The 22835-nt window shown below is 41.6% G+C and overlaps 1 protein-coding gene across 2 annotated transcripts in view; it reads right to left on the reverse strand.

Annotated features, from left to right (window-relative positions):
- Positions 1 to 570: 570 nt before the first annotated feature.
- Positions 571 to 22835, reverse strand: part of PLCXD2 (phosphatidylinositol specific phospholipase C X domain containing 2) — a 51989-nt gene continuing 29724 nt past the window's right edge. Inside the window, exon 4 of one of the 2 annotated variants that reach the window (XM_066175033.1) lies at positions 571 to 1483. In XM_066175033.1, coding sequence (XP_066031130.1) covers positions 1468 to 1483 — 16 coding nt within the window. In that variant the 3' untranslated portion in view covers positions 571 to 1467. Of the gene's footprint in view, positions 1484 to 7123; positions 7186 to 22835 lie in introns of those variants that run through there. The other variant, XM_066175025.1, reaches the window with a different exon arrangement.

Below are 22835 nucleotides of genomic sequence, written 5' to 3' on the forward strand. Positions count from 1 at the left end.
GGCCCCTTGCTTCCTGTGGAAAATGATAGCCTGTGACAAACACAAACCCCTGTGGCTAACAGCAATTTCATCAAATGCAGTAGCATGGGAAAAGAAAGCTTAAAATAAAGCATGGCTTTAAAAAGAAATTAAGCCAGTAACTTAATTTGTGTTCATTTACCAGACCAGAATATTAAGGGCTTGAGAATGTTTGGAGATTACCAAGTATTTGTAAAACTGTTCACGGCTCCTAAAGCAGTGATCAATATTAACAAGATTGTGAAATTTAGGATGTCTAAGTGTATTTCCTTTCTTTCTTTAATGCTCTTCTGCCACTGTATTTTGGTCATGTAGTGAGGAAATAGCATAATCGGGATTACTAGACCAGGTCCAGAGTACAAATAGCAAATAATCTGGAAAGAATGAAGCAAACCATATACACACACCATACAAAAATGACTAATGCCACATACATCTGGAAGAAATTAGAACTGATTGAAAATAATGAACAAACCAAGCAGGGCTAGCTTTATAGTCTCTATTATTTGTGGTGGCTAGAACTAGCAACAGTCAAAAGATACATCTGTATTTCTGTGTTCCATTTTTTAGCTGTCACTGCAGCTCTACGTAATTAATTCTATCACATCCCCCATCGTCCAGACATATTGCCTAATATGTAAAAACAAATTGCTATATTTCTTCTCATCTCTATCCTATCCAAACCACAGATATCTCCTGTATGTAGCTTATTATTAAAACTTTGAGTAAGGCAAAAGTTAATAACTGGTTTCTCCATAGGAAAATATTTTATGCTATGAAGGGATTTATTATCTGAAGTCAGGCAGGCTGCAAAGTCTGCTGATGAAAAACAACCCTTCTGCCATATTCAACTGTTTTGACAACTGTTAAATACAAGTGATGACACAGTCAAAATACCTAGTCTGAGACAAGATAAGATGAATACCTCACATTAAATGCTTTCTTGTCCTAATGCCTGTTTTTGCATGTATTAGCACAAATAGCAGAACAGCACTTGATACAGATGAAAGTAGAATTGGACTTGTAACCTTTACGTGAGTCAGATGCGATTCATAGCTCAATCTATATCATTCCTATCTGTACTTACTTATTTTATAATAAACAATGGACCTTTTATATTCTAATTATCACGGGATCCACAGCCTGGGCCACATGCTGACCATTCAAGCCTAGGACAGGGCATGAATGAAGAAAATACTGCTATTGCTGAATAGGGAGGCTCACCCCAAAACCCCAGCCGGCCAAACACAGGGATCTCCCCACCTTTCCTTGCTCCCAGCCCAAAGCCACTCTGTTTCTCCCAACATCTTTTCTTATTGAGCAGCAAAGTCATGGAACTGGGTCAAGGAGGCAGGTCTGAAGCTCCGATGCAAGAGTGAAAATCCCTGCGCTCAGCAGTGAGACTCACCCAGCATGACAACACCTCTCCAGCATCCCTCCAGAATTTCCTCAAGGACACAACAGGCTGGGGAAAAAACACACGTAATGAAAAAAATCTCAATGCACAGACTTATGCTTGGAAAGATATTAATACATCAATTTGTAAAAAGGCAACAGGCCACCAGACTGGAATTTCTTTGTAGGTAGCTTGCCAATAGTCTATGCAATAGCTTGCATAGAGTGAGTACTGAAATATTAAAGATAAATTTGTATTCAAAGGCCAGTAGAAACCCTCTAAGAGAGAATAAGCCATAAAGACTACTAATCTTTACTGTTCTAATGTATTTGCTGTGTAGCATTTTATAAGCAGGTGAAGAACACATTCTGTTCTCAGCTAAACCAATCATATATTAGCAGCCCGCCAAATTAAAGCTGAGATTTTTGTACTGTGTGGATTTCCTTAAGTCTAGCTTCCAGACTTGGCTAGCAGAATGAATTCTTTTCCTTTGATACACATCAGCACTGTCTCATGAATATTATAACATGTCCAAGTCCAAGCAACTGCGGAGTCAAATACTTGCATGCAGGAGATTACAGCACAGAGCTATGATGGGATTTGTCTTTCTAAATGCAATCAAGAGATGCTAGTGCACTAAGATGAAACCACAGTTAAAACCAAAACATTTCACACAGCTGCTTCCAGAGCAGGGCAGTGACTCTTTTGATTCTAGAGGGCTACCATAACTGGTTAAAAAAATATGGAAATTCAGTCTACAAAAGCAAAGCAAGTGAAGAAGCAACAGAAAATGACAGTGTTTTATTTAAAACACCACTGGTTTTCAGCTGTTCTCATTTACACAGTCTAGATTTACATACAGTTTAGTAGGGTTTCTCTATGAAGCTGACAGCTCCAGTGGCAGCACAGATTCAAAAGAAAGCTCATGCAACCCTAAAGTGAATTTCTCATCCTTTTAGTGTAAAAAGTACCACTGTTAGATCAACAGCAAAGCTTTGATCTAGCTTTTCTATTATAAAACCTTTCAGGACAGGGTAGCAGAGAGGCTCTAAGTCAGTGCATTGCATCTGTATGGCAGATCTGTCTTAAAACCCTCCTGAGGGAATGTTATCTATTTCACCATACTTGAATCTCAAGGAATAAATGGAAGAGGAATATTTCTACCCTGCCTCACAGAGACATGTAGAAGCAGTTCAGTCTCTGTGCCTGTTCTCTCCTCCTTCTGGCAATCCAGAGCAATGAGCCTTTCCTTGCAGCCCCCTAATTCAAACTCTGGACAAGGGTAATCACATTTCACACTTCATGGTTTAAACTGATCACCATATGGATGAGGAAAGAAACTGTGTCTCACTGTATATGAAACTATCACACAAGTTCATTGCTGTGTAATTGGTTTGTTTGTGGTAGGCTCAAGAATTGGGTATTTGCCCCAGAGGGAGATGTGGATGCTGGACATGCACATCTTGCTGCTTTACTTTTCTAGCTCTGTGTCTCTGTGTTTCTGAAACTTCTCCAGAGCAGAAATTAAGACAAGTTTCATTGCTCTGAGATGAGAATACCTTTTAGATATTTAACACATAGCACTTTCACATACCAATAATGACTTGCTAGGAAATTCCCTTGCTCTGCAAGTTAAAATGCCCTAGAAGAATGGCTTTGATCATCTTCAGATGGATTCAGTCCTTGGGGCAGATTTATCATTTCATATTAAGATTTAACATAGTCTCCAAGAAGACCTTTAGCCATTTTGGGGTGTTCTGGTTGGCACAAAAAAGGCACGCGTTTTGCATTTTAAAGAAATAAAATTTTTTCTAAAAATTGTTCTAGAGAAATCCAAATTTTAGAAAGAATTTTCTTTTTTTCTGCATAGTGCACCTACAGTCTGCCTGCCCAGGTGTCTGTCCTTTACATTTCTGAGAAACCCACAGGGTAAAACAGCTGAGGACCTTAGCAGTTTCCACAATTTTGGTGGGGAATATAACAACAGTTTCCAGGGCCTGAATCCCCATTCAAGAGATGTTGTACCTTCAGCAGCAAAGGTCTCTGAAGCAGGGCAGGTGACAGCAGTAATTTTTCCCAGTTTCTTCCCATCAACCAAAAAGCAAGCAGAATATAGCAGGGATGTTCATCAGAGGTAGAAAGCAGCAGGGCAGAGAAATGGAAAAAGAAAAGGGCTTTTGGCCCATTTCAAACAGCTCTGGATTCTTCAGTGCTTTGTGTAATCAGCTCTCAAGCAACAGAGCTGCCATTCCTTTGGAGACCATGTCTGATGGGAGTCACTTGGCTTCATACCCTGCATCTTTCACCCCTATATCTCACTCCCTCCCCAGCAACTATTGTTCATATCATCTCACTTTGAGAATTCCAAAGACTCTCTTTTCATTACCCCCTATCCAAACAAATGGGCTCTTTCAGCCATCTTTCCCATGGCTGGAGTTTGTTCCCTTTAGGAAGGCTCCACATACATTTCACACAATAGGTGCCATCTCCATGACACCATGTGCTGTCTGCACAAGGAAGAGCCACAAGTTTGCCACATAAATCCTACCATGTAATCAATTTTCTTGCCAACATTTCTGGGTCACAGCAAGCAGTCATGCTCTGGGGAGCTTTTCATAACCAAATGACTTCAGATTGCTCTGTTCTGAATAATCTACTCTGACAATGGTTATTGTTTATGCTTAGAGCGCCAATCAACACTGGAGCCCCACTGATGCCAGATAAATAGGCAGGTAAACACAGCCCTGCTTGAAAGGACTGGCTGCATAGTTTATGTCAACAAGCAGGCAGAACAGACTCTGAGTTCAGGAATTAGAAGCATGAGGTTGAAGAAAGGCAGAAGCAAACACTGGCCGAGAAGTTAAACCACCACAGGTTAAGGGTTCCTCCCTCCCCCACCACCTCCCAGTCTGATCAGAAGCACAAGACCAAGCAGGACCTTGAATTCACACCACACAGTCATGTTTCCAGGCAGAACCAGCTGAGTACACACTACCCCTGACAAATGTCACCTATATGGTTTGAACAGACAATCTGCAGCTTGCCTATTCCAGCCACTGTTACTTCCAGCAAAGCCATCTTAATGCCTATTTTGGCCACCATGCACCAGAGAACAGTGCATTGCTTTTGTCTTTGCAAAAGACAAAACCACTAATTTGGTTTCTTTCAGCCTTACTTTCCTGAAATTCCACAACCCATGTCTTTCTCTTCACTGTGTAGGGCCCCAGTCTTTCTTCTTACTCCTTTCATGCCTCTCCATTTGGTTTTAGATGGAGTAGGATCCCTTTGCATGTGTTATCACCTCTGTTAGTTTAACCTTGTGGAATAACTGACTATATATTACTGATAAATATAAATATATTACTGAGAAAAATATATATCATCTCAGTCACTGACATTTTAAGATCTTTTTCTGCAGAACTGCAATCTATTAATTTGTTTCCCACCTTGTGACCAACTGACCAATTATTGCTTGTTACAGTAAAGAAATTCACATTTGTCTTCCCTGGCTTACATAATCTGTTTTCAAATAATTTTTTCAATTTCTTTCAGTTATTTGGAACCAGAAACTCATTGCCTAGAAATCCTGAGCCCCACTTCTAGCCCAAATATGACTTTATCAAATATGCTTAATCATGAATCACTGTTCCACCATCCAAATCATTAGGGAAAATATTGACTTCAGGCCTCTCTGATGAATATTTTAATTTGGATGATGATCGCAGCTAGTACTGGAAGAGCACTTCTATGATCTGCTGTTTGATAAGATCATAGCTCCCTAGACTTATCAAGCAAGACAATACCAACATTTAGTTAGAATGTTTCATTAACAAAGGACACATCCACATTTGGCCGTATCATCTTTTAAAGACTGATGTAAACTACTGTGGTGTTGAAAGGGGACAATCAAAGTCCTTTTTCCTGCAGAGTTCAGACAGAAAACTTGCAGATTAAAACAACTTCAGCAAGCATGAATTTACTAAGCAGAAGAGGAGGTGACAAATATCCCATGTTCCCTCTCAGAAGACACAGCCACCTTTTGCCCTCTCTTTCAAAAAGCTGATCTCCTAATATCTCTTCTTGAGGCCTCTCTGCAGCAAATAAAGTTAACCATTGCTCATCTATTTCCACCATTCCCTAGAAAGACAGGTCCCAAGATGCTCTTTATAGGATTATAGAATGGTTTGAATTAAAAGGAATTTTAAAAGATCATCTAGTTCCAACTCCCCTGCCAAGGGCAGGGGCACCTTTCACTGGATGAGGTTGTTCAAACCCCCATCCAACCTGGCCTTGAACACTTTCAGTGATGAGGCATCTACCTCTTGGGGGAACCAAGTTCACCTCTTGAGTTGAGCCTTACCACCCTCATCATAATTGTCATTCTTCAAGAGCACCAAGAGGTTTGATTTGCTGCTTGTAGTTCATCACACAAAACTCTTTTTTTTCCCTCCAGCTCAAGGAATTTTGGCTGCCAGCCCAGCCCACAGTAACTGCAGAGCAAGAATATGCCTGCAATGCTCACAAGGACCAAGCCCACCTTATGGGCAGTCACAGCTCCTTGGCACACAAGATCCTGCTTCCCTTCCCACACGCACAGCCAGGCTGTGTCTAGTGTTTGTGCTGGGTGGAACAAAAACATTTTTGCTTGCTGCACCCTGCAAAAGGCAGTGTAAGAATTGCATTCACAAGTGTTAAGGCTTAAGGTCTGACCAGTTTCAATAAAGCCAGGATCCAAAAAGAAATAAAAGGAATAAGAAAGGAACAGTACCAAAAATACAATGCAGCTCAAGTTGAAAAACATCAGCTGACAGTGTCCATGATCAACGTGGTCTTGCACATTCTTGGTTTATTTCCCATTTACTTCCAAGGGAAATATAATGGCACAATAAAACCAGAGTTCTAAGAGGTCTGGATTTGAAAGTATTATTTGATGCACGCAAAACCTTCCATCACCTGAGCCCCACAGAAACTCAAAATCTCCAGATTTCCAGAATTACTAAGTTAAACTCTTTTGCAGCAATTTTGTTTTATTGTTCACAGTTGTACTATTCTCTTTCATAGTCAAGCATGGAATTACAGAAACTATTCCTTGTTGACTCTAATAGCATCATTTCTCATAAATATTTGTAGGTGGATCTTTCACCTTGAGGACCAAAGTAAGCACAGTCCTCATCGATTTGCATGAGAAAACAATTATCTTTGACTGCAAAAGGCATTTAAAGCTGGAAATCAAGAGATACTTGGTCATAACAAAAACTTATAGATCCTTACAGTTTCAAAGAGATTTAAAAACTGCCTATTGCAATTCCCTGAGATTTTTCCTTTCACTTGTAAACTTCAATGTTTCATAAATCTTACGATTCTGCTAAAGCCAAATGTTTAACACCATTACATACTACTCCATAAAATAATATGGTGAGCACATCACTTCCACAGCATAGGAAATAGACAATAAAATAGTGACTTGGTCTGTCTGAGAATCTTTAAAGAGACCACAGATTTTCCACAGTGAGAAGTGTCAGATGTCAGCAGCAAAACTGCCATTTACGCTGTACCATTGCTTCAGCAGGATTTCCTGCCATTGCAAAATATTCCTGTTTTGGCCATCATCAGGAATGGGCGAACTCTGCTAAAGAACAGCCTTTATTCCATTTCAGTACTGGCCACTGCAGTGTGGAGTACCTGAAGTTCAGTCTTGTTGAGCATTGTCCCAGCACTGTCACATCCTGCCCTCACACAGTCTATAGGACACTTTGGAGCAGTTTTCTTCCCTGCAAGCAGAAGGATGAGACTTAGACCAGCTGTAAGGAAGACTTGGTATTAACACCAGGCTTGTCACCCAGCACTCCACACTGCTGTCACACATGTCACCTGAAAGCAGCCATGGCCAATCCCCATGGCAAGAAGAATTCAGTGCTCTGAAACTGAGCCCTGCAATGTGATGCTTGAGAATGAACCTATGTAGGACATTTAAACTGCACCTCTCCTTAGCAGGTCCAGTGAACAACTCCACCATCTAGTAATGGGAAAGTGGAAAAACCTGCAAAAATGTGTTACATTTTGCATCTGTGAAATGCAGCCTTATAAAAGCCACACACTCTTTTGCACCATCTTTTTCATTTTTTATATATTTACAGAACTTTTAAACGCAGAGGCAGCCTTTAATCTCTGCAATTTAATAACCATTCCATACTCTAAAACAACAATTCCTAGGGTGGGAATTTGCACATCGTGACTTCATATTTGTTGCTAGAGGCACAATTCTTCCCCCCATGCCATGCTGCTTAATGCTCAGACAATTGAGCTCTGTGTTTATAGTACTTTGGGTTTGTAATACCTTTGGGCTTGCATGGAAATGTCAGTGCCCATCCCCATTGCTACACCTCTACCATTCTCCATTCTCCAACAGACAGGGCTTTGCTGAGCACATCGCTGTGTGACTATCCTTCTAAAATTATTTTCATAAAAAATGCTAAAAGAGTAGAGCCTAGCCTAGTACAAAGATGGAACCTGTGGAAACTCTGCAACCTCCCAAGGTGGCTTTCCCTGCCATAAGGGCTCATCTGCATGGATTCTCTGGTGTCTATGCAAGATTGTAATCACCTCTAAGTTCCCTCTGGGGAACAGCAGTATCTTCTTCTCTGTTTCACTGCACTTCATTGACAAAAATTAATCACTTTGAATACCTTCCTCCCACTATCACATCTAAAGTTGGACAATAGATAAAAAAGAGTTTTCAGACAGCAAAAGACATGCCGATACAGTACCAGGTCTGATTAAACAGCTCTGCATCCTTAGAAATCACGCTAATTTTTTACTTGCATTAACCCCCTTTTTGCTCCTAGTTTAACCTAAATTTAAGTGTTATATGACTTTTCAATACAGACTTTCCTATTTCTAGGTACAACACGAGAATCAGCACTTGATTCACACTACTTTGCAATGCCATAACATGTTTAAAAATAACAGGGCGCTAAAACATTTCCTTTTACACAAAGGCTTATAAGCCATTCCTCCCAGTTTTAAAATTAAACTTACATTTCAGATTGAGGCAGTTCTGATTCACATTTTCAAAATGTGGCACATGAAAAATATGCAACATTGGCTGCAACTGGCTACAAACTGCTGCCAGTTTAAAGTATTTATGCAAGACAGGAATAGACAGAGGGAAATAACTGTCCAAACCCTACTGAAGAATATGCCCTTTCCCAGGCCTTGTGTTTCGCTCAGTCCATAATAATTTTCCAATCTGCTGGAAGCCAGTGGTCCGGCTGCCAGGGAGTCTCTACTGACTCCTTCTAAAGCAATGTATGCTGGTCAGGGACTTCTTTCCCCTCCTGCTTAGTCTCTCACACTTCATTTTCCCATCACAAACATGCTTTGAATCGTTTCTTCTCATGGCTTTTCCAGCTGACTCAGGCATCCTCCAGGACCAGTGCAGCACAACAGAAGATCGAGATCCATGTTGTCTCTCCAAAGTTTCTGAGGACAATGAGCAAATCAAGCATACAAAGAGGTGCCCACAAATGTGATGATTTTTAAGTTCCCTGGTGTTGCAGGATGCTACTAAAAGGGAGTTCTATTCACACTAACACAGGTAGGAGGGTTTGGTCTTGCACAGCTTGCCAGGGTAGCACCACTTGGGCTTTTTCTTCCAAGAATCTAAAGCAAGTCAAGCTCAGATGTGATGTTGGGCTAGTTGTGTCTTCTCTGCCTGTTCCATGTGGTATGAAAACTCCTGGCAAAACACTGTGGCTGGAGATGGGGTGTTATTTCAAGTGAAGAGATTAACAGCCTAAATGAAATAATTAAAACACCAGTGTCCTGAAGGCTGTTTAGCAGTTACGTAGCTGCTTGAATGAAATGCTTTATTGTGGATAAGCCAGTCAAGAATCAGGTTTTGTTCTTGAAAATCATTGTGATGTTCAAGAGTTATTCAGTTTTAAGAAGCAAAAAAGACTGAAAAATTCCCACTTGTACGACAAATAAAAATCTTTTAGATTCACATTTCTGATTTCAGTCAAGCGAAACCTTGTGGCAAACATTCTTTCTTTACTTTCAAATCTACCTTAAGATACCCAATGCAGTTTGGCTTGATTATACTCTTCAACAAACCAAATGAAACACACTACTTTCCCAAAACACAGTTGACTAGGTGTAGACATTTCACCTTCACCAAACAGAGGAAACTAATCACTCATTTTATTTTCCACATAATTTTTTTTCAGGATCCGCAATTTCATAGCAGGTGTTTCAGTTTTGATAAAACTGCATTCTCAATTCTACAGAAAATCTTTTCATCAAAATTTTCCCCAGCATCTTAAGCTATAATGCTGGAGAAACCTGCTAAGGAAGTGCCTCATCCATAGCATCATGAGTTTCTCCCACAGTGGATACCAGTGTTTGCTGGGAGCTGGAAGCACAGAAATTTCATCTTTAAGCTGTCTGCATGCTCTTGACAGACAGCTATTGTGTCTGCATCAACACAGCTGCTATTTGATAATCCAAATCCCTTATTATTGTTTCCAAAGGAAAAGCATGCTTCCCTTCTTTCTTCTCAGGTCCTTAAAACAATTTCATTTTTTTCTTTTAGGAAAACTAAAATCAAAACCATTCCCTGATTTAAGAATTCAAGTCAATTATTCACAGAGTTGTCTGAAATTAACTGTTCTGATGGCATTCATATTCTACTTTACTGCAGAATAAGGGAGTTTTTGTACATTGCACAAGATCTCGTTCCCTAAGGCCACAGGTCATCCTGAAAGCCTCCTCTTCCACATGAGGGGCTGTTCCTCTGTGTCCTGCTCTGGGTTAGGATGATCTGGAGGGCAGCTGCTGGGTCCCAACTCAGACATTCCCTTTGCAAGTGCCACGCTTTGGCTGGTGCCACCAACCACCATCAGCCACAGCCTCCAGTTGCCTCAGGGAGATTGGAGCAGTGCCCATTCTTCCAAGAGGAAGCCGGAAGGGTAGATGAGGATATAAACAATGACTACCTTGTAATTAGCAACAACACAATTACACACAAAGAATACTGGGTTTGAAGGGACTACACGACTGCTTCAGAGAAACCCTTGTGCCAGATGAGCTTACATCCGCAGCTTCAGTGTACTGGGCTTATTCATATTTTAAATCAGACAGCAAAGAAGCTTCAGTGTTATAAAGGAGCACTGATAAACACATCATTCAAACAACTTTCAACTTTGCACAGACACTTTAAACCATTCACCCATGAAAAAATGTCAGACTCAGCTTCACATCACAGGTCTGATGCTGAATGGGAGGCACATTCCACCCCATAAATATTTAAGCTGCCAGTAATTAACTTATCGGAGGCCAGGAGAGCCCTTTGGTTGCTGGTGCCTCCTCCAAACAGACAGGCAGTGGGAGTGGGTTTGTTGGTATGCACCAGGCATTTCAGGCATGAATCCCAGCCTTTTCCCAACGTACCCCAGGATGTGGGCACAGGCTGCTGGCGGGAAGAGCCTCACAAACCATCTCTAAGCAAGTGGGCGGTGCTCGGAATCAAAACAGAGGCAGCTGAACAGCAATAACATCAGTATTACAGAAATCTGATAACTGCCTGACTGATTATTACTAAAAAGCCCACAGGAGCTGCAGGAGTGGTTTCATTCCTATAGCACATCTTGCCTGAGCTAGAGGAATAGACTGGCTCTTGTGAAAAGACATGAGCCTGCTGCATCCCCACTTTTGCACAGTACTTAGTTTCTTGACAATCTCCAAGGGCATGAGAAGATACAGCTTATCAAAATCCTATACCTTTTCCATAGAAAGGATGCACAAGAAATAGTCAAATTCATTAGCCTTGGGTACAGGCCATAGGGAGTAAAACAAGCCACTGTTTTAAGGGGACTTTGACTGTCTTCAGCTCTCACTTCTTCATTCACCAGCTACCTCAGGACCTCAGTCCCGAGCAGACTCCTGAACTGGTCACACATTTCCAAATTATAATTATTTTATAATTATAATTTCCAAATTATAATTATATTATTTTCCAAGTGAAATCAGTCCTCAGCAGACAAAGTCATCTTCTCCAAATATCAGCCCACCACCATGCAATAGTGATGTAAAAAAACAGTGCCAGCTGTGAGGAAAAATTGCAGCAAAATTTCCAGGGGAATATCCCTAATCCTGGTGCAGAGTCTAAGATGCCTCAAGCATAACTTGAGATAATCCTGAACCATCTCCAACCAAAGTCATTCACTCTTACAAATATTCAGGTACAAACCTGAGCACCAAAAAACAAACCAAAAATCAGAGGTCAGTAGTTATGTTGCTGTTGGACATGCAAATACACTTGATTTTTTTGGAGCTCTTTGCTCTCTGGCTTTCAAAACCATTTGGAAGACAACTGAGAATGTCATTCACATCGCAAATAAAAGAAGTTTTGTGGTGCTTCACATGTTCAAAGGTCTGCCAAGTCTTTAATCTACACAACACTTATGGGAACCAATATTTCCCTCCATCCAAAGTACAAATATTCACAGGAAGTCTGAAGGCAAAACTCCTTAACTTTAAAATCCTTCTCCTTTCACAGAAAACATTTTGAACAGAGATAGCAAGAACAGTCCAAAGCAATGTCCCAGGAAGAATTTTCCCTGTGAAATTTTTATTTTTCAGTAAAATCCTTTTCTGCAAAGCTCTTCCTACAAGAAAATTTCTACCAGCAGTAGTGAAAACAATCCAGGTGGTAATATATAAAAACATGAGGACACTGTAGCAGTTTAGAATTACTTTACCAAAAACAGATATCAAGAGAGGGCTGTCTTGTTCCCAACATATTCAAAGAGCATTTTAGATAATTCATGTTTTCATCTCCTCAGCTTGTGAAGCAACTGAGTTTGGAATGTAGCATGTTCCTAATCAAAATCTCCGCCTTTCCTCCATGATTTGCCTCAAGTTGCACTTAATAGAAAAGTTAAACTTTCACTGGGGTTTTTTTGACCTTTTTTTTTTTTTTTTTTTTCCTAAGTTGGGTTGGTCTGGGCTTTGTTTTTGTGAGCAGAGAATCATCTGTAAGGATTTTGGCCTGTAATCATTTCTGAAGAGCTAAAACTGCTAAACTAGCAAGAGGATCTAGCTCATATTGTCCCATCGGCAGTGCTCAAGTAAGCAGTAGGAGTTGTTTAACTACCTACACCTTTTTCCTAACATCTTCCTTGGTCCTGATAGCTCCCTGACTGCCTATGACTCCCCCTGTTCCTGCAAGAGTTCTTCAACATTTTGTTAGATTTTTTAGAAGTGGTTATATAGTCACTGCTTTATGCAACACATACTTTAAAACATCAATACTTCTCCATTGCTGTCCGCCTTACACTCTTCACCTCAGCCCAAGCATCAACAGGTTTCATGCCTAACAAAGCACTGAGGCGAACCCTTGTGAATAGGTAAATAAAACCTGTAGTCAGCAGAGGTTTTTGATCTGATACCACTCCTGTCCCAAGAGCTACGTTTTATAGGGCACACCTCAAACATATCACTTGACCAATATCAAATACTAAGTCAATATTTATTCCCTAAAACAATACATATCATTTGGCCAGCTTGTTTTATCTACTTGTACTTTTCAGATGAATTGTTGTTCACAGGACAGACTATTTAAAAAAAGAAAAAATTAGCAAAAAAGAAGAAAAGATGACGTATAGTCTCAGCTCACAAAAATCACTCAACTCTGATTCTCTGACCTGTCTGGTTTCATTTCAAGTTGTTTTAGACAACTGTAGCTGTCCTGTTCCCAAACTACTTCCCACTAAAATCAAGACAAGGTCCATGACTGTCGATGTTGGTACATCCCTGCACTCCCCCCACCTTCCAATACAGTCGCAGTCAAAGTCAAGGCTTGATGCTAAAAAGCTGCTGTGTGCCTGCCTTTTTAACTTGAAGGACATTGGGAATCTGTAACTCTGCCAGCAGACAGACTCATTTGTTATTAACACAGCCCATATTTAGCCATGTGTCTCCCAAGGAAAAAACACATAGTTTCTTCTTAACAGAGCCCAATCTCTGTGCCGCCAAATCCCTGGGGACTGCTGGATCCCATTTTGCATGGCCAAATAAGGTAAAGCAAGAATTTGAAAAATGCAAACCTGGACTGAAATTGCCCACAGCTTTCAGGAGTCATTTTTGCATCTGTTAACCTTTTGTTAAACATCAGAAGGTGCTGCAAGGCCTTTATTTTATCACTTTTCCCTGAATATCTAATTTCCAATTAATTATTTTGGAATACAAGTGAGCTTTAAGGAGATGAAGTAGTAGGAGACCATGGCTAAGAGCAGCAACAGGAAACAATTCTGAAGAAAACAGTGTTAAAGCTTGACTTGAAATAAAAATGGTACAATTCCCTAAGAGATATTGATTGGACATTCTCCAGATTACAGGCAAACACTCTTCTGAAATGCACGAGAGGGATTCCGGTAGATTACATAACACACTGCACTTCTCAAGAGGATTTTAATTCCGACTTCCCACTGAATTTCACTACCTTCCTTCTGAAGGAGTAGTCAGAGATGTCTGTTTCTCTGATGGAAAAAAATATTACACATTTAAGGCAGAAGAGATAGGATGAATAATTTGTGTCTACATGTAAACACCTTTGCAAAGACCTCCTTAAAGAGGGAACACTGACTTCATTTTCCTCTGTCCATCTTCCACCACAAATGTATCTTGTCCTCCAGCACTAGGCTTCCTGACCTGCCACATCTGAGCAGCAGGCAGCTGTTCCACAGGAACCCAGAGATTCAAGATCCCCATTATGATTGTGGATTGAAACTAAAAGCATCTGGGACATGGGGAAAAGTGAGCAGTTTCCTACCATCCCTGCTGAAAAATGTGTGTGCAGAAGTTAGTAGCTTTACATACAGCAAGTGCAAAGTAACACCATGTAGATCATTCGTGCATGGAGCAAATTCAAGGGGGTGTGGGAAGCACAGATTTTTCAACAGGCTGGAAGTGAAAGTAGAAACTCAGAAGAAATTGATTTTAGCTCTTTGTTCTAACTTAGTAATGAGAAGTGATTAGGCATCACGGGCCTTGTGTGACTGAGAAGCTGGTCTTGGCTTCCCTGAGAAGTGAAGACATTGTCATGCCCTGAAGCATTTCCTATTTTTGATCATAACCAGTGGTCTCCCATAGGACGATTTTAACACTAACTCAGCATCTCAGCTGACTACCAATTTTTATGGAAGCATCACATTATTTGTCACCTCAGCACACTGCTTGCTACCCTTCTGCAGAGACTGAGGAAATACCTGTGTCCATGCAGAACAAGCAATTGAAAGTCGCTAGGGAGAAGCAGTTATTCCCTTCCAAACCTCTGTGTTCTACAGGAGATTAGCAACTAAAACTGTTAATGTGCTAACTAATCCCTTTAAGCATTGCCATATTAGCAGCACTCAGCCTACTTTACCGAATTAAAGGTGAAAGAGCAGCTTTTAACATTCTCTTTCCCAGGAAACAATTCAAACAGAAACATACCAAAGTGGAAAACCAACAAGTTTAAAAGTGAGAAAGATCCACCTTTTGCATTCAAGGCACAAGGAACACAAGCCAGGTTTAGCCGGCATGGCCACATTCAGACTTCCAGAGCTGCAGATTTCACCACACACTTTTGTACCTGAGGTCAAGAATGTGGCCCACAGCAAAGAACAAAACAGCAACATTGATCCAGCAGGACCATTCAGGTTTCAAGTGATGGAGTATTGGGCAATGCCAGATAAAAGCACAGACAGGAAGAAGCAACCATTGAGAGCAGCCCTGTGGAGAAGGACAAAAAACTGGACATGACCCGGCAATGTGCTCTCACAGCCCAGAAAGCCAAACACATCCTGGGTTGCATCCAAAGCAGCCTGGCCAGCAGGTCAAGAGAGAGGATTCTTCCCTTTCAAGACACCACCTGGGGTGGGAGCATCCAGCTCTGGGGTCCCCAGCACAGAAAAAGCATTGGCCTGTTGGAGCAAATCCAGAAGAGTGTCATGAAGTTGATCAGAGGGATGGAGCACCTCTTTTACAAACCTAGGCTGAGAGATCTGAGCCTGTTTAGCCTGGAGAAGAGAAGGCCTCAAGGGACACCTCATGCAGCCTTCCGGTTCCTTATGGAAGGAGAGGAAATTTTCATATGGGCAGATAGTGACAGGACAAGGGGCAATGGTTTAAATTGAAAGAGGGAAGGTTTAGATTAGACATTAAGAAGAAATTGTTTCCTGTGAGAGTGGCAAGGCACTGGAACAGGCTGCCTAGGGAAATTTTCCCCATTTAATGAAGTGTTCAAGGGCCACCTTGGATGGGTCCTGAGCAGCAAAGTCTAGTGGGGGACATCCCTGCCCATAGCACAGGTGTTGAAACTAAATTATCTTTAAGGCCCCTTCCAACCTGAGCCATTCTATGATTCTATGTTTCTATAGCATAAGAGGACTTTGGAGGTTCCTTCTTTGCAGGCAAATCACATTGCTCATTACATGGGACCACAGATAGGGCTTCTGCTGGTTATGCCAACACAAGAGCTTTGAAGTGGCTGAGAACATGTGGATTTTAAGAACCATGACAGGACTTTAAATTTTTTTTTAACAGTCTGAATATCACTCAGAGTTGTAGGATTCAGAGCTAATTTTGCTGCAGATTTCAACCCTGTTCCACTTAGTGTGGGATTACAAAACAGAGACATAAAAATCTTCCCATCCAGTCATGAATGATGGAGACACCTCCTTCCTGCCACACTGAGGCTGGTACAAAGCAGCAGCACTCTCCCAAGGGAGGCAGAGGTAGGCTCCTTACAGGCCCTCTCCCTCATTCCCAGAGGTTCAGTTCTTGGCCTGCTGCATCCTTGCCCAGCAGGGCTGTAGCATGCCAAGTTGGCCAGGACCCAACGCTCCTGCCTGTGGCCAGACTCTGTGGCTCAGCTGCTGACCTGTAGAGAGCAGGGCTCCATGCAGAGGGCTGAAAGCTATCCTGTGCCAGCTGGCCGATGGCCAAAGCAGCTCCCTTTCCAAACCAAAGCCAGAAAATACTATGAAGGCTCTGACTGCAGCTTGAAACTAAATGTAAAATTATAGAAGCTTCCTCTTACTTTTCCCACAAGGTTTCCAAATTGGAGAAGGTCTTTTAAAGCTCTTCCAGGTAAATAGTCCAGGTAAAATTTGTACCTTTGCCTCTAATGTGTAGAGATCAGCTGTGGAAGTAAGATTGACTTAATGATTTTCTTTAGGTTTTGACTCACAGCAAACCAGGATCAGGACACTTCTTATGAACTGAAGGTCCCAGAGGTGTTAGAAAGCTTTAGTCACCTCAGTTTGGAAATATTTAGTTTGTTGTTTTTTATTTTAAAAAAGCTGAGTCTAGTTGAGGGAGACAATCATGCCATAAATACGATTGCACAGCATTATCAACAGGATTCCCTATTTAGTTTAACTTGGGATTATAAAAGAAAGACCACGTGGAAACACAGATTTTTATATTTAGACTTGGGAGGCAGGAAGATAAAAAGCAGATTTGACTTACCTGGATATCACATCAGGCTGCAGGTACTCTACAGAGCTGGTCAAGGTTTCTAGCAGAAATGGGCTTTACCAAGTATAAGTATGAGGTGCCATTCTGTAAGAAAGCTTGAGGGGGTAGCAAGGGGAGGAAAGCATCTGGGCAAGAGTCAGGAGTAATATCTTCAGACAGTTGATCACATCTGGAACCTCGCCAGATACATGCCATTAGCAACCTCCTGGATATCCACAGAAAACTGCCAAGCCAGCTCTTTGACAATTCTCATGCTGCCACATCACACACAACCATCCCCAGGAAAACCACATCAAAGCAGAACAAAACCGACACACAAACATATACACAAAAAAACCCCAACCAAAAAAAAAAAAAACCAAACCAAAAAACCCCCCAAAAACCCAAGCCGATGCTAGTTCTACTTCTGCTAACTGGAGTAAATGAAATTAAATAGATCTTTTTGTGCAATTACTATCTCTGTGCTCCAGTAGAATACAGAACAAAAGGCAACTTTATGCTTAAAACGTTCTTTGTAAATTCCGTTTTCTTCATCAGGGTGAAGGATTGGAGCGAGGATACATTTTCAAATGCTGTACTGGAAACAGGACTACACATAGGTTTAAAGTTCAGGGTGTGCTTAAATGACAAGCTTGGGACTTGAACTGCCAAAGCTGATTATTTCTTCCTCATACTCACACAGGCTAATGCTCCATATTCTTGGCCAGGGCCTGGACCACAGTGTCCAAGTGCAGGTCTTAAGTTACCCAGTCAAAGCAAACAGATTTAGGGTTTGGCTTACACACAATCCAGGCTGAACTTCAGCTGTCTTTGCTTGAGGCACATCTCCACTCTCTACAGCTCCGCAGGCTCAGCACTCAGCCCTACTCACCCTTCACATGTTTGGCCTCCTTCATCCTGGCAGCTGGAGTTTCCAGTGAGTGTCCTGCCTTCCGCCTGCCTGCCTTCGTGTGCAACTTATCACAGTAACATTCTCCAGACACAAAAGTGTTTGAAAAAACCTATTCCTCCATAAGGTTCTAGCCATCCTTCACAAAGCAGCCATGTGGACTTCAGCACAGAAACAACATGGGCCTGTTGGAGTGGATCCAGAGGAGCCATGATGATCTAAGGGCTGGAGCACCTCTCCTATGAGGATAAGCAAAAAGAGTCGTGGTTGTTCTTCCTGGGACAAGGAAGCTCTGGGGAAGCTTAAGAGCAGCCTTTCAGTGCTTAAAGGGGTCTTAGCAGTGCTGAGGTAAAGGTTGGACTTGATCATCTCAGAGGTCTCCTCCAGACTGGATGATTATCTGATTATAAGAAAGATAAGGAAAAACTTTTTAGCAGGGCCTATTGTGTCCCTTTTAGCAGGATGAGGGGTGATAGGATGAGGGGTGAATGAGAAGGCTGATTTAGATTACCTATGAAGAGCAAGTTTTTTATAATGAGTGTGATAAAACACTGGAGCAGGTTGCCCAGAAAGATGGTGGATGCCTCATTCTTGGAAACATTCAAGGTTAGGCCAGACAGGTCTCTGAGCAACCTGGTCTGGTTGAGAATGTCCCTGCTTATTCCAGGTTTTTTTTGACTAGATGGCCTTTAAAGGTCCCTTCCAACTCACACTATTTTATGATTCAACAAAAGGAAAAATCCCCAGAAAGTAACACTAGCCAAGAGATAGTAAAGATAGAAAATCAGGAAAACACAGGTAACAAAAGAGAAAAGCAAACCCACTAAATCAAAAAGACTATTTTGTTTAGTTTCTGAAAGAATGCTTCTGGGAAAAAATCTTCAGCTTTTGTCTTGGAGTACATAATGGCCAGCATCCTATGCATTTACCCAAAGAGTGCCCTAGGGCAGAGGTTCTCACAGCTGGAAATACAGATAGCTAGCTGGTGGGCCTGCAAAGGAGCCTGGAGACCACACCCCTATTCTGAGTTTGGGAATTCAAAGCTCTATTACAAGGGACAATATGGGTAAAAGCTGGTCCAAGAAGTTTGAGAATCAGTGCTGCAGCTTGAAGCTCTGCTTGTTCTGAGCAGAAAAGAGGCATGCTTCAGTTTGCAGAGCTTCCCAGATGAATTGCAATTTTGTACACCAGTTTATAGGCAGAGGAAATCCCTTTTTTTTTTTTTGTTTCCACCCTCCCACTTGTTCTTCCTCCTCCCTAGAAGTTTTTATACTCACAGTAAGCCAAGCATCAAATTATTTCAATGTGTGGTTACGCTCAGAGAGGGCAGAGACCTTGATGAAGCACATAGGGTGGGGAATCCATGATTGTCACCATTTCTTTTCCCTGTGACTCAGTTGCAAGGTATTTCAACAAGACAAATGAACTACTTTCAATTCACAGCAATTTTTAAATAAAAAAGCTGTTAAGAATTAAAATAACTATTCTCACATTTGACTGCAAAGATTAAAGAAAGTATTTCTTCACTGGTCACCTGAATCTATTTTATGAAGACATCTGAAAGGCATTTTATCAGCTGCGGAGCAGTATTTACTTATGAAACTGTTCCAATTGCTTTGGAATGTGCACACTTACTGCTGGAACAGCTCAGCCCTGCTAACACTGAGCAAAGTAATACTGGCTTGTAGGACATGCCAGTTTTATACAGCATTCATTCTTCATTCTCAAGGTAAACAGCATGGAATTTGAAAAGGAAAGGCAGCAAATACCTAATAACAATGACTTTTGCAGAGCTGCCCTATATGTTTACAAAACCATCAATACATCAGCAAAATTAATCATTGCCATGACTGAAATCATCACAGATCATTAATTTAGAATCAAACCCATTGGGCAGCTGGAAATTGCATGGGCAAAAACTTGTTCCTAGTGCCCAGTGAATAAGTGCTGGAGTCAAAATTCAGTATGGAAGAAGTAGTGTGTCCTGGCCATAAGTAAGCCCTTATATTAGCTTGCAGGCTTGCTCTCTCTTAGTAGATTAGCAGTGGAGGTCCTGGTAGGTGAAAGAAAATCTACTCAATCTTCTACAACGGACGCAGAACTCTGGTCTGCATTACACATGTCCAGACTCAGTAACAGCCCAACAAAAGAAAAAAAAAACCCTGGTTATAGCTGTATCTGTGTTTAAAACAAAGCAATCCCAAAGACTGAGTCACAACCTGGAAAGTGCAGTGGTTTGAACAGCACATTCTCTTTGTCTGTCTGTATCACAAAATCCCCATGTACTTTACCCAGCAGAGCTGGAAAAGCACAAAATAATTGCTATTATGCATGTTAATGCATAAAACATGGAAAATAAAGAGCAGTAAAGGGCAAATAATCCCAATCCTCCTAGCACTGATACAGAAGTGAACTGCTATATGTAGGAAACAGCCAAGCCAGTCCCATTGGCCTGGGCCAAACTTTTTATAAACAGACTTGGAAACTTCACATGTTTTGAGTTCATTTCATAGGAGGCAGTAAAGTCACATGCCCACCCCCTCCCACCCCCCTTCAAGCCTGAGTTAACACAATCCTTGGATAAAACAGCTTCAGACAAGACCAGGCCAGGCTCAGTGATAAATAGCCCTGGTGGCTGCTCAGAGCCCAGGTACCAGGCCTTGACAATCCAATCTTGGAGAAGGCTGAAGGTGAGACAGGGTTAGAGGCTCTCAGCTGAGAGGGCTCTTCTCATTTCTAACTCATTCAACAAGAAACTTTCTTGAGTTTTCTGCCTGACATCCCATCCAGGTCTTCTCCTGCTCTGTGAAGGCATTGTTTGCAGTCCTCTCTTATCTCTTCTCCAGATCTGAACTATTCAAGCAGCCCTCAACCTCCTCAACAGCTGCTGTCCTTTTCCCCTCCTGCTGTCAGTCATAACCTGCCTCCGCTGCTCCACTCCTGCTCTCCCATCACCAGGGAAAGAGTAAATACCTCTTAATTTCCTCCTTTTCCCTGCCTTTCCTCAGCTACCCACAGTTCACATTTCCCTTTGTTTTGTTTCCTACAGCAAATTATTTTTTTAGACGGCTGGTTTGTTTTCTAATTGGAAAATCTTTTTTGGCCTTAAGGCAGCATGAACCTCTCCTTGTTTTCTCCTGCTGAGAATCGATCTGACCTAGAGGTGAGAGCTTTGAGGCTGCCAAAGTGATCTCCCTGCATGACCTTTTTAATCCTTGGCCTCCATTGCTTCAGTCAACACCACAAGTGCCTTCTAGTATGACAATCACCATTTGTTGCTTAGGAATTAAACATTGACTAAACACATCATTCTGCATAGGCCATTGAACTGGAAGAATGTTTAGTGAGCTCAGCAGCTAAAGCTTTATTAACCATCTCTGGTGACCTCCTTTGCAAAGGCATTGCCTGGGCTCTGAGACTTTCCAAAGTACTCCTACAGCCCACAATGCTTTTAAAGCTCTAACACCCCCACACAACAAAGTCTGCTGTCTGCCAGCACATATATGCTAACTTATCCATCCCATCACAGCATAGTTTTTTGTTCCAAACTTCATGCCGTTCCCAGCTCTCTCCAAACCAGTTTAGCACCACCCACAGCACATCTACTGCTCCTTCTGCCACACCAGTGAGTTTAAGTGCTTCACTCCAAGTTGCAAGAAAGATTAGTTTCCTTCCTCAAGCATGCCTGCAATGTTTAACAGTTCTCTGGAGCATAGGTCAGCTAAGGGTGTGTTGAAACAGAACAACTAACAGACAGGACAGCAAATGGAGTTTTACAAACATCGGCAAATACAATAACAGGAGTTCAAAATACCCCTGGGGGAGGATGTTCCCTCTCCAGGTATCAAAATCACAAAGAAGTGTGTCATGGGGTAATAAATAGAGAACATGTTAAGGTACCAGCTTCTCACCCTAGCACTTTAAAATAAGCAAGGAGAAAAGTGAAATGAGAATTCCTTGCATTTTCTGAATTCTTCTCTTCCTTAACTTTGCACATACAAAAGAGAAAAGCATGGGAGAGAAGAGCCCAAATTTCCCTCAGGCTTAATGCTATTTATATATCCTGCTCCCATCAGATCAGGAGGAAAAAGTTGAATGAGTATTAGGTGGTCTTTTGTGGTTGTTATTCAGTAAAAATCACCAAAATAAGAGAGCTGTTATACCACCTTACCGGAATTGGACTCTGTTCCGCTTGGTGGCATCTTGCCAATGCTAATAATTTAGTTAGGATGGTTAAGTGTTTTGAAACTAAAAAGCTGCTTTCAACACTATTCCTAGACCAATCAGATCTGGAAAAAACCCAATCAGTCCAAATACTGTCTCAGCTTGGAGCCAGAAACCCATGCCTCATTAAACTCTGTTGCAGGACACAGTTAACACGCACAAGCTACCTTTGAGTTAGGAAAGGAACTGCACCAGCATTAATGATGAGACTTGCTGGACAGAGCAGATTGACTCTGATAGACAGAGGTCTATGCATGAGCTTGAGATAGTCCTGCAGGTAGAGTCCGCTCATTCTTCTCCTGCCCTACCACATCCAGGAGTCTTAAAGAAAAGAATAAGGTGTGGTGCCCTTAAATATTAAAGATGGTATCTCAAAACACATGCTTGAGCCTAAGTTTGACCCTGGAGGTCCAAATTCCCCAGGCAGGTGTGTCACAGGAAGAGCTAGGTGAGACAGCACCCCAGCATTTCACAGAGGGTGTTCTTGAGTCTATCCGCGGGAGTTTGGTTTCGGTCTGCTCAGACTAGTGCCTGTGTCAGGCTATGGATTTGCAGTCCTCAGCACGGGAGCAGGAATGTTCCTCAGGCTTTCGTGAATGTAGTGCAACACCTCTGTCATCTCAGCAGATATAATGATCACCACTGTCATTTGTAGCATATGAGAAGGCAGTCACTGTTTTCTTCTAAACAAACATAATAACACAGGTTTTTCAGTTTGCCACTTCCAAAACTTTTTGTAGTTTTGGCAAGGGTTGAGACCCATGCAAGAAATCTTGCCTATCCATT

This window comes from Chamaea fasciata, unplaced genomic scaffold (assembly GCF_029207755.1).
Source record: "Chamaea fasciata isolate MVZ Bird 193981 ecotype frontalis unplaced genomic scaffold, bChaFas1.0.hap1 SCAF_2, whole genome shotgun sequence".
NCBI lineage: Eukaryota > Metazoa > Chordata > Aves > Passeriformes > Sylviidae > Chamaea > Chamaea fasciata.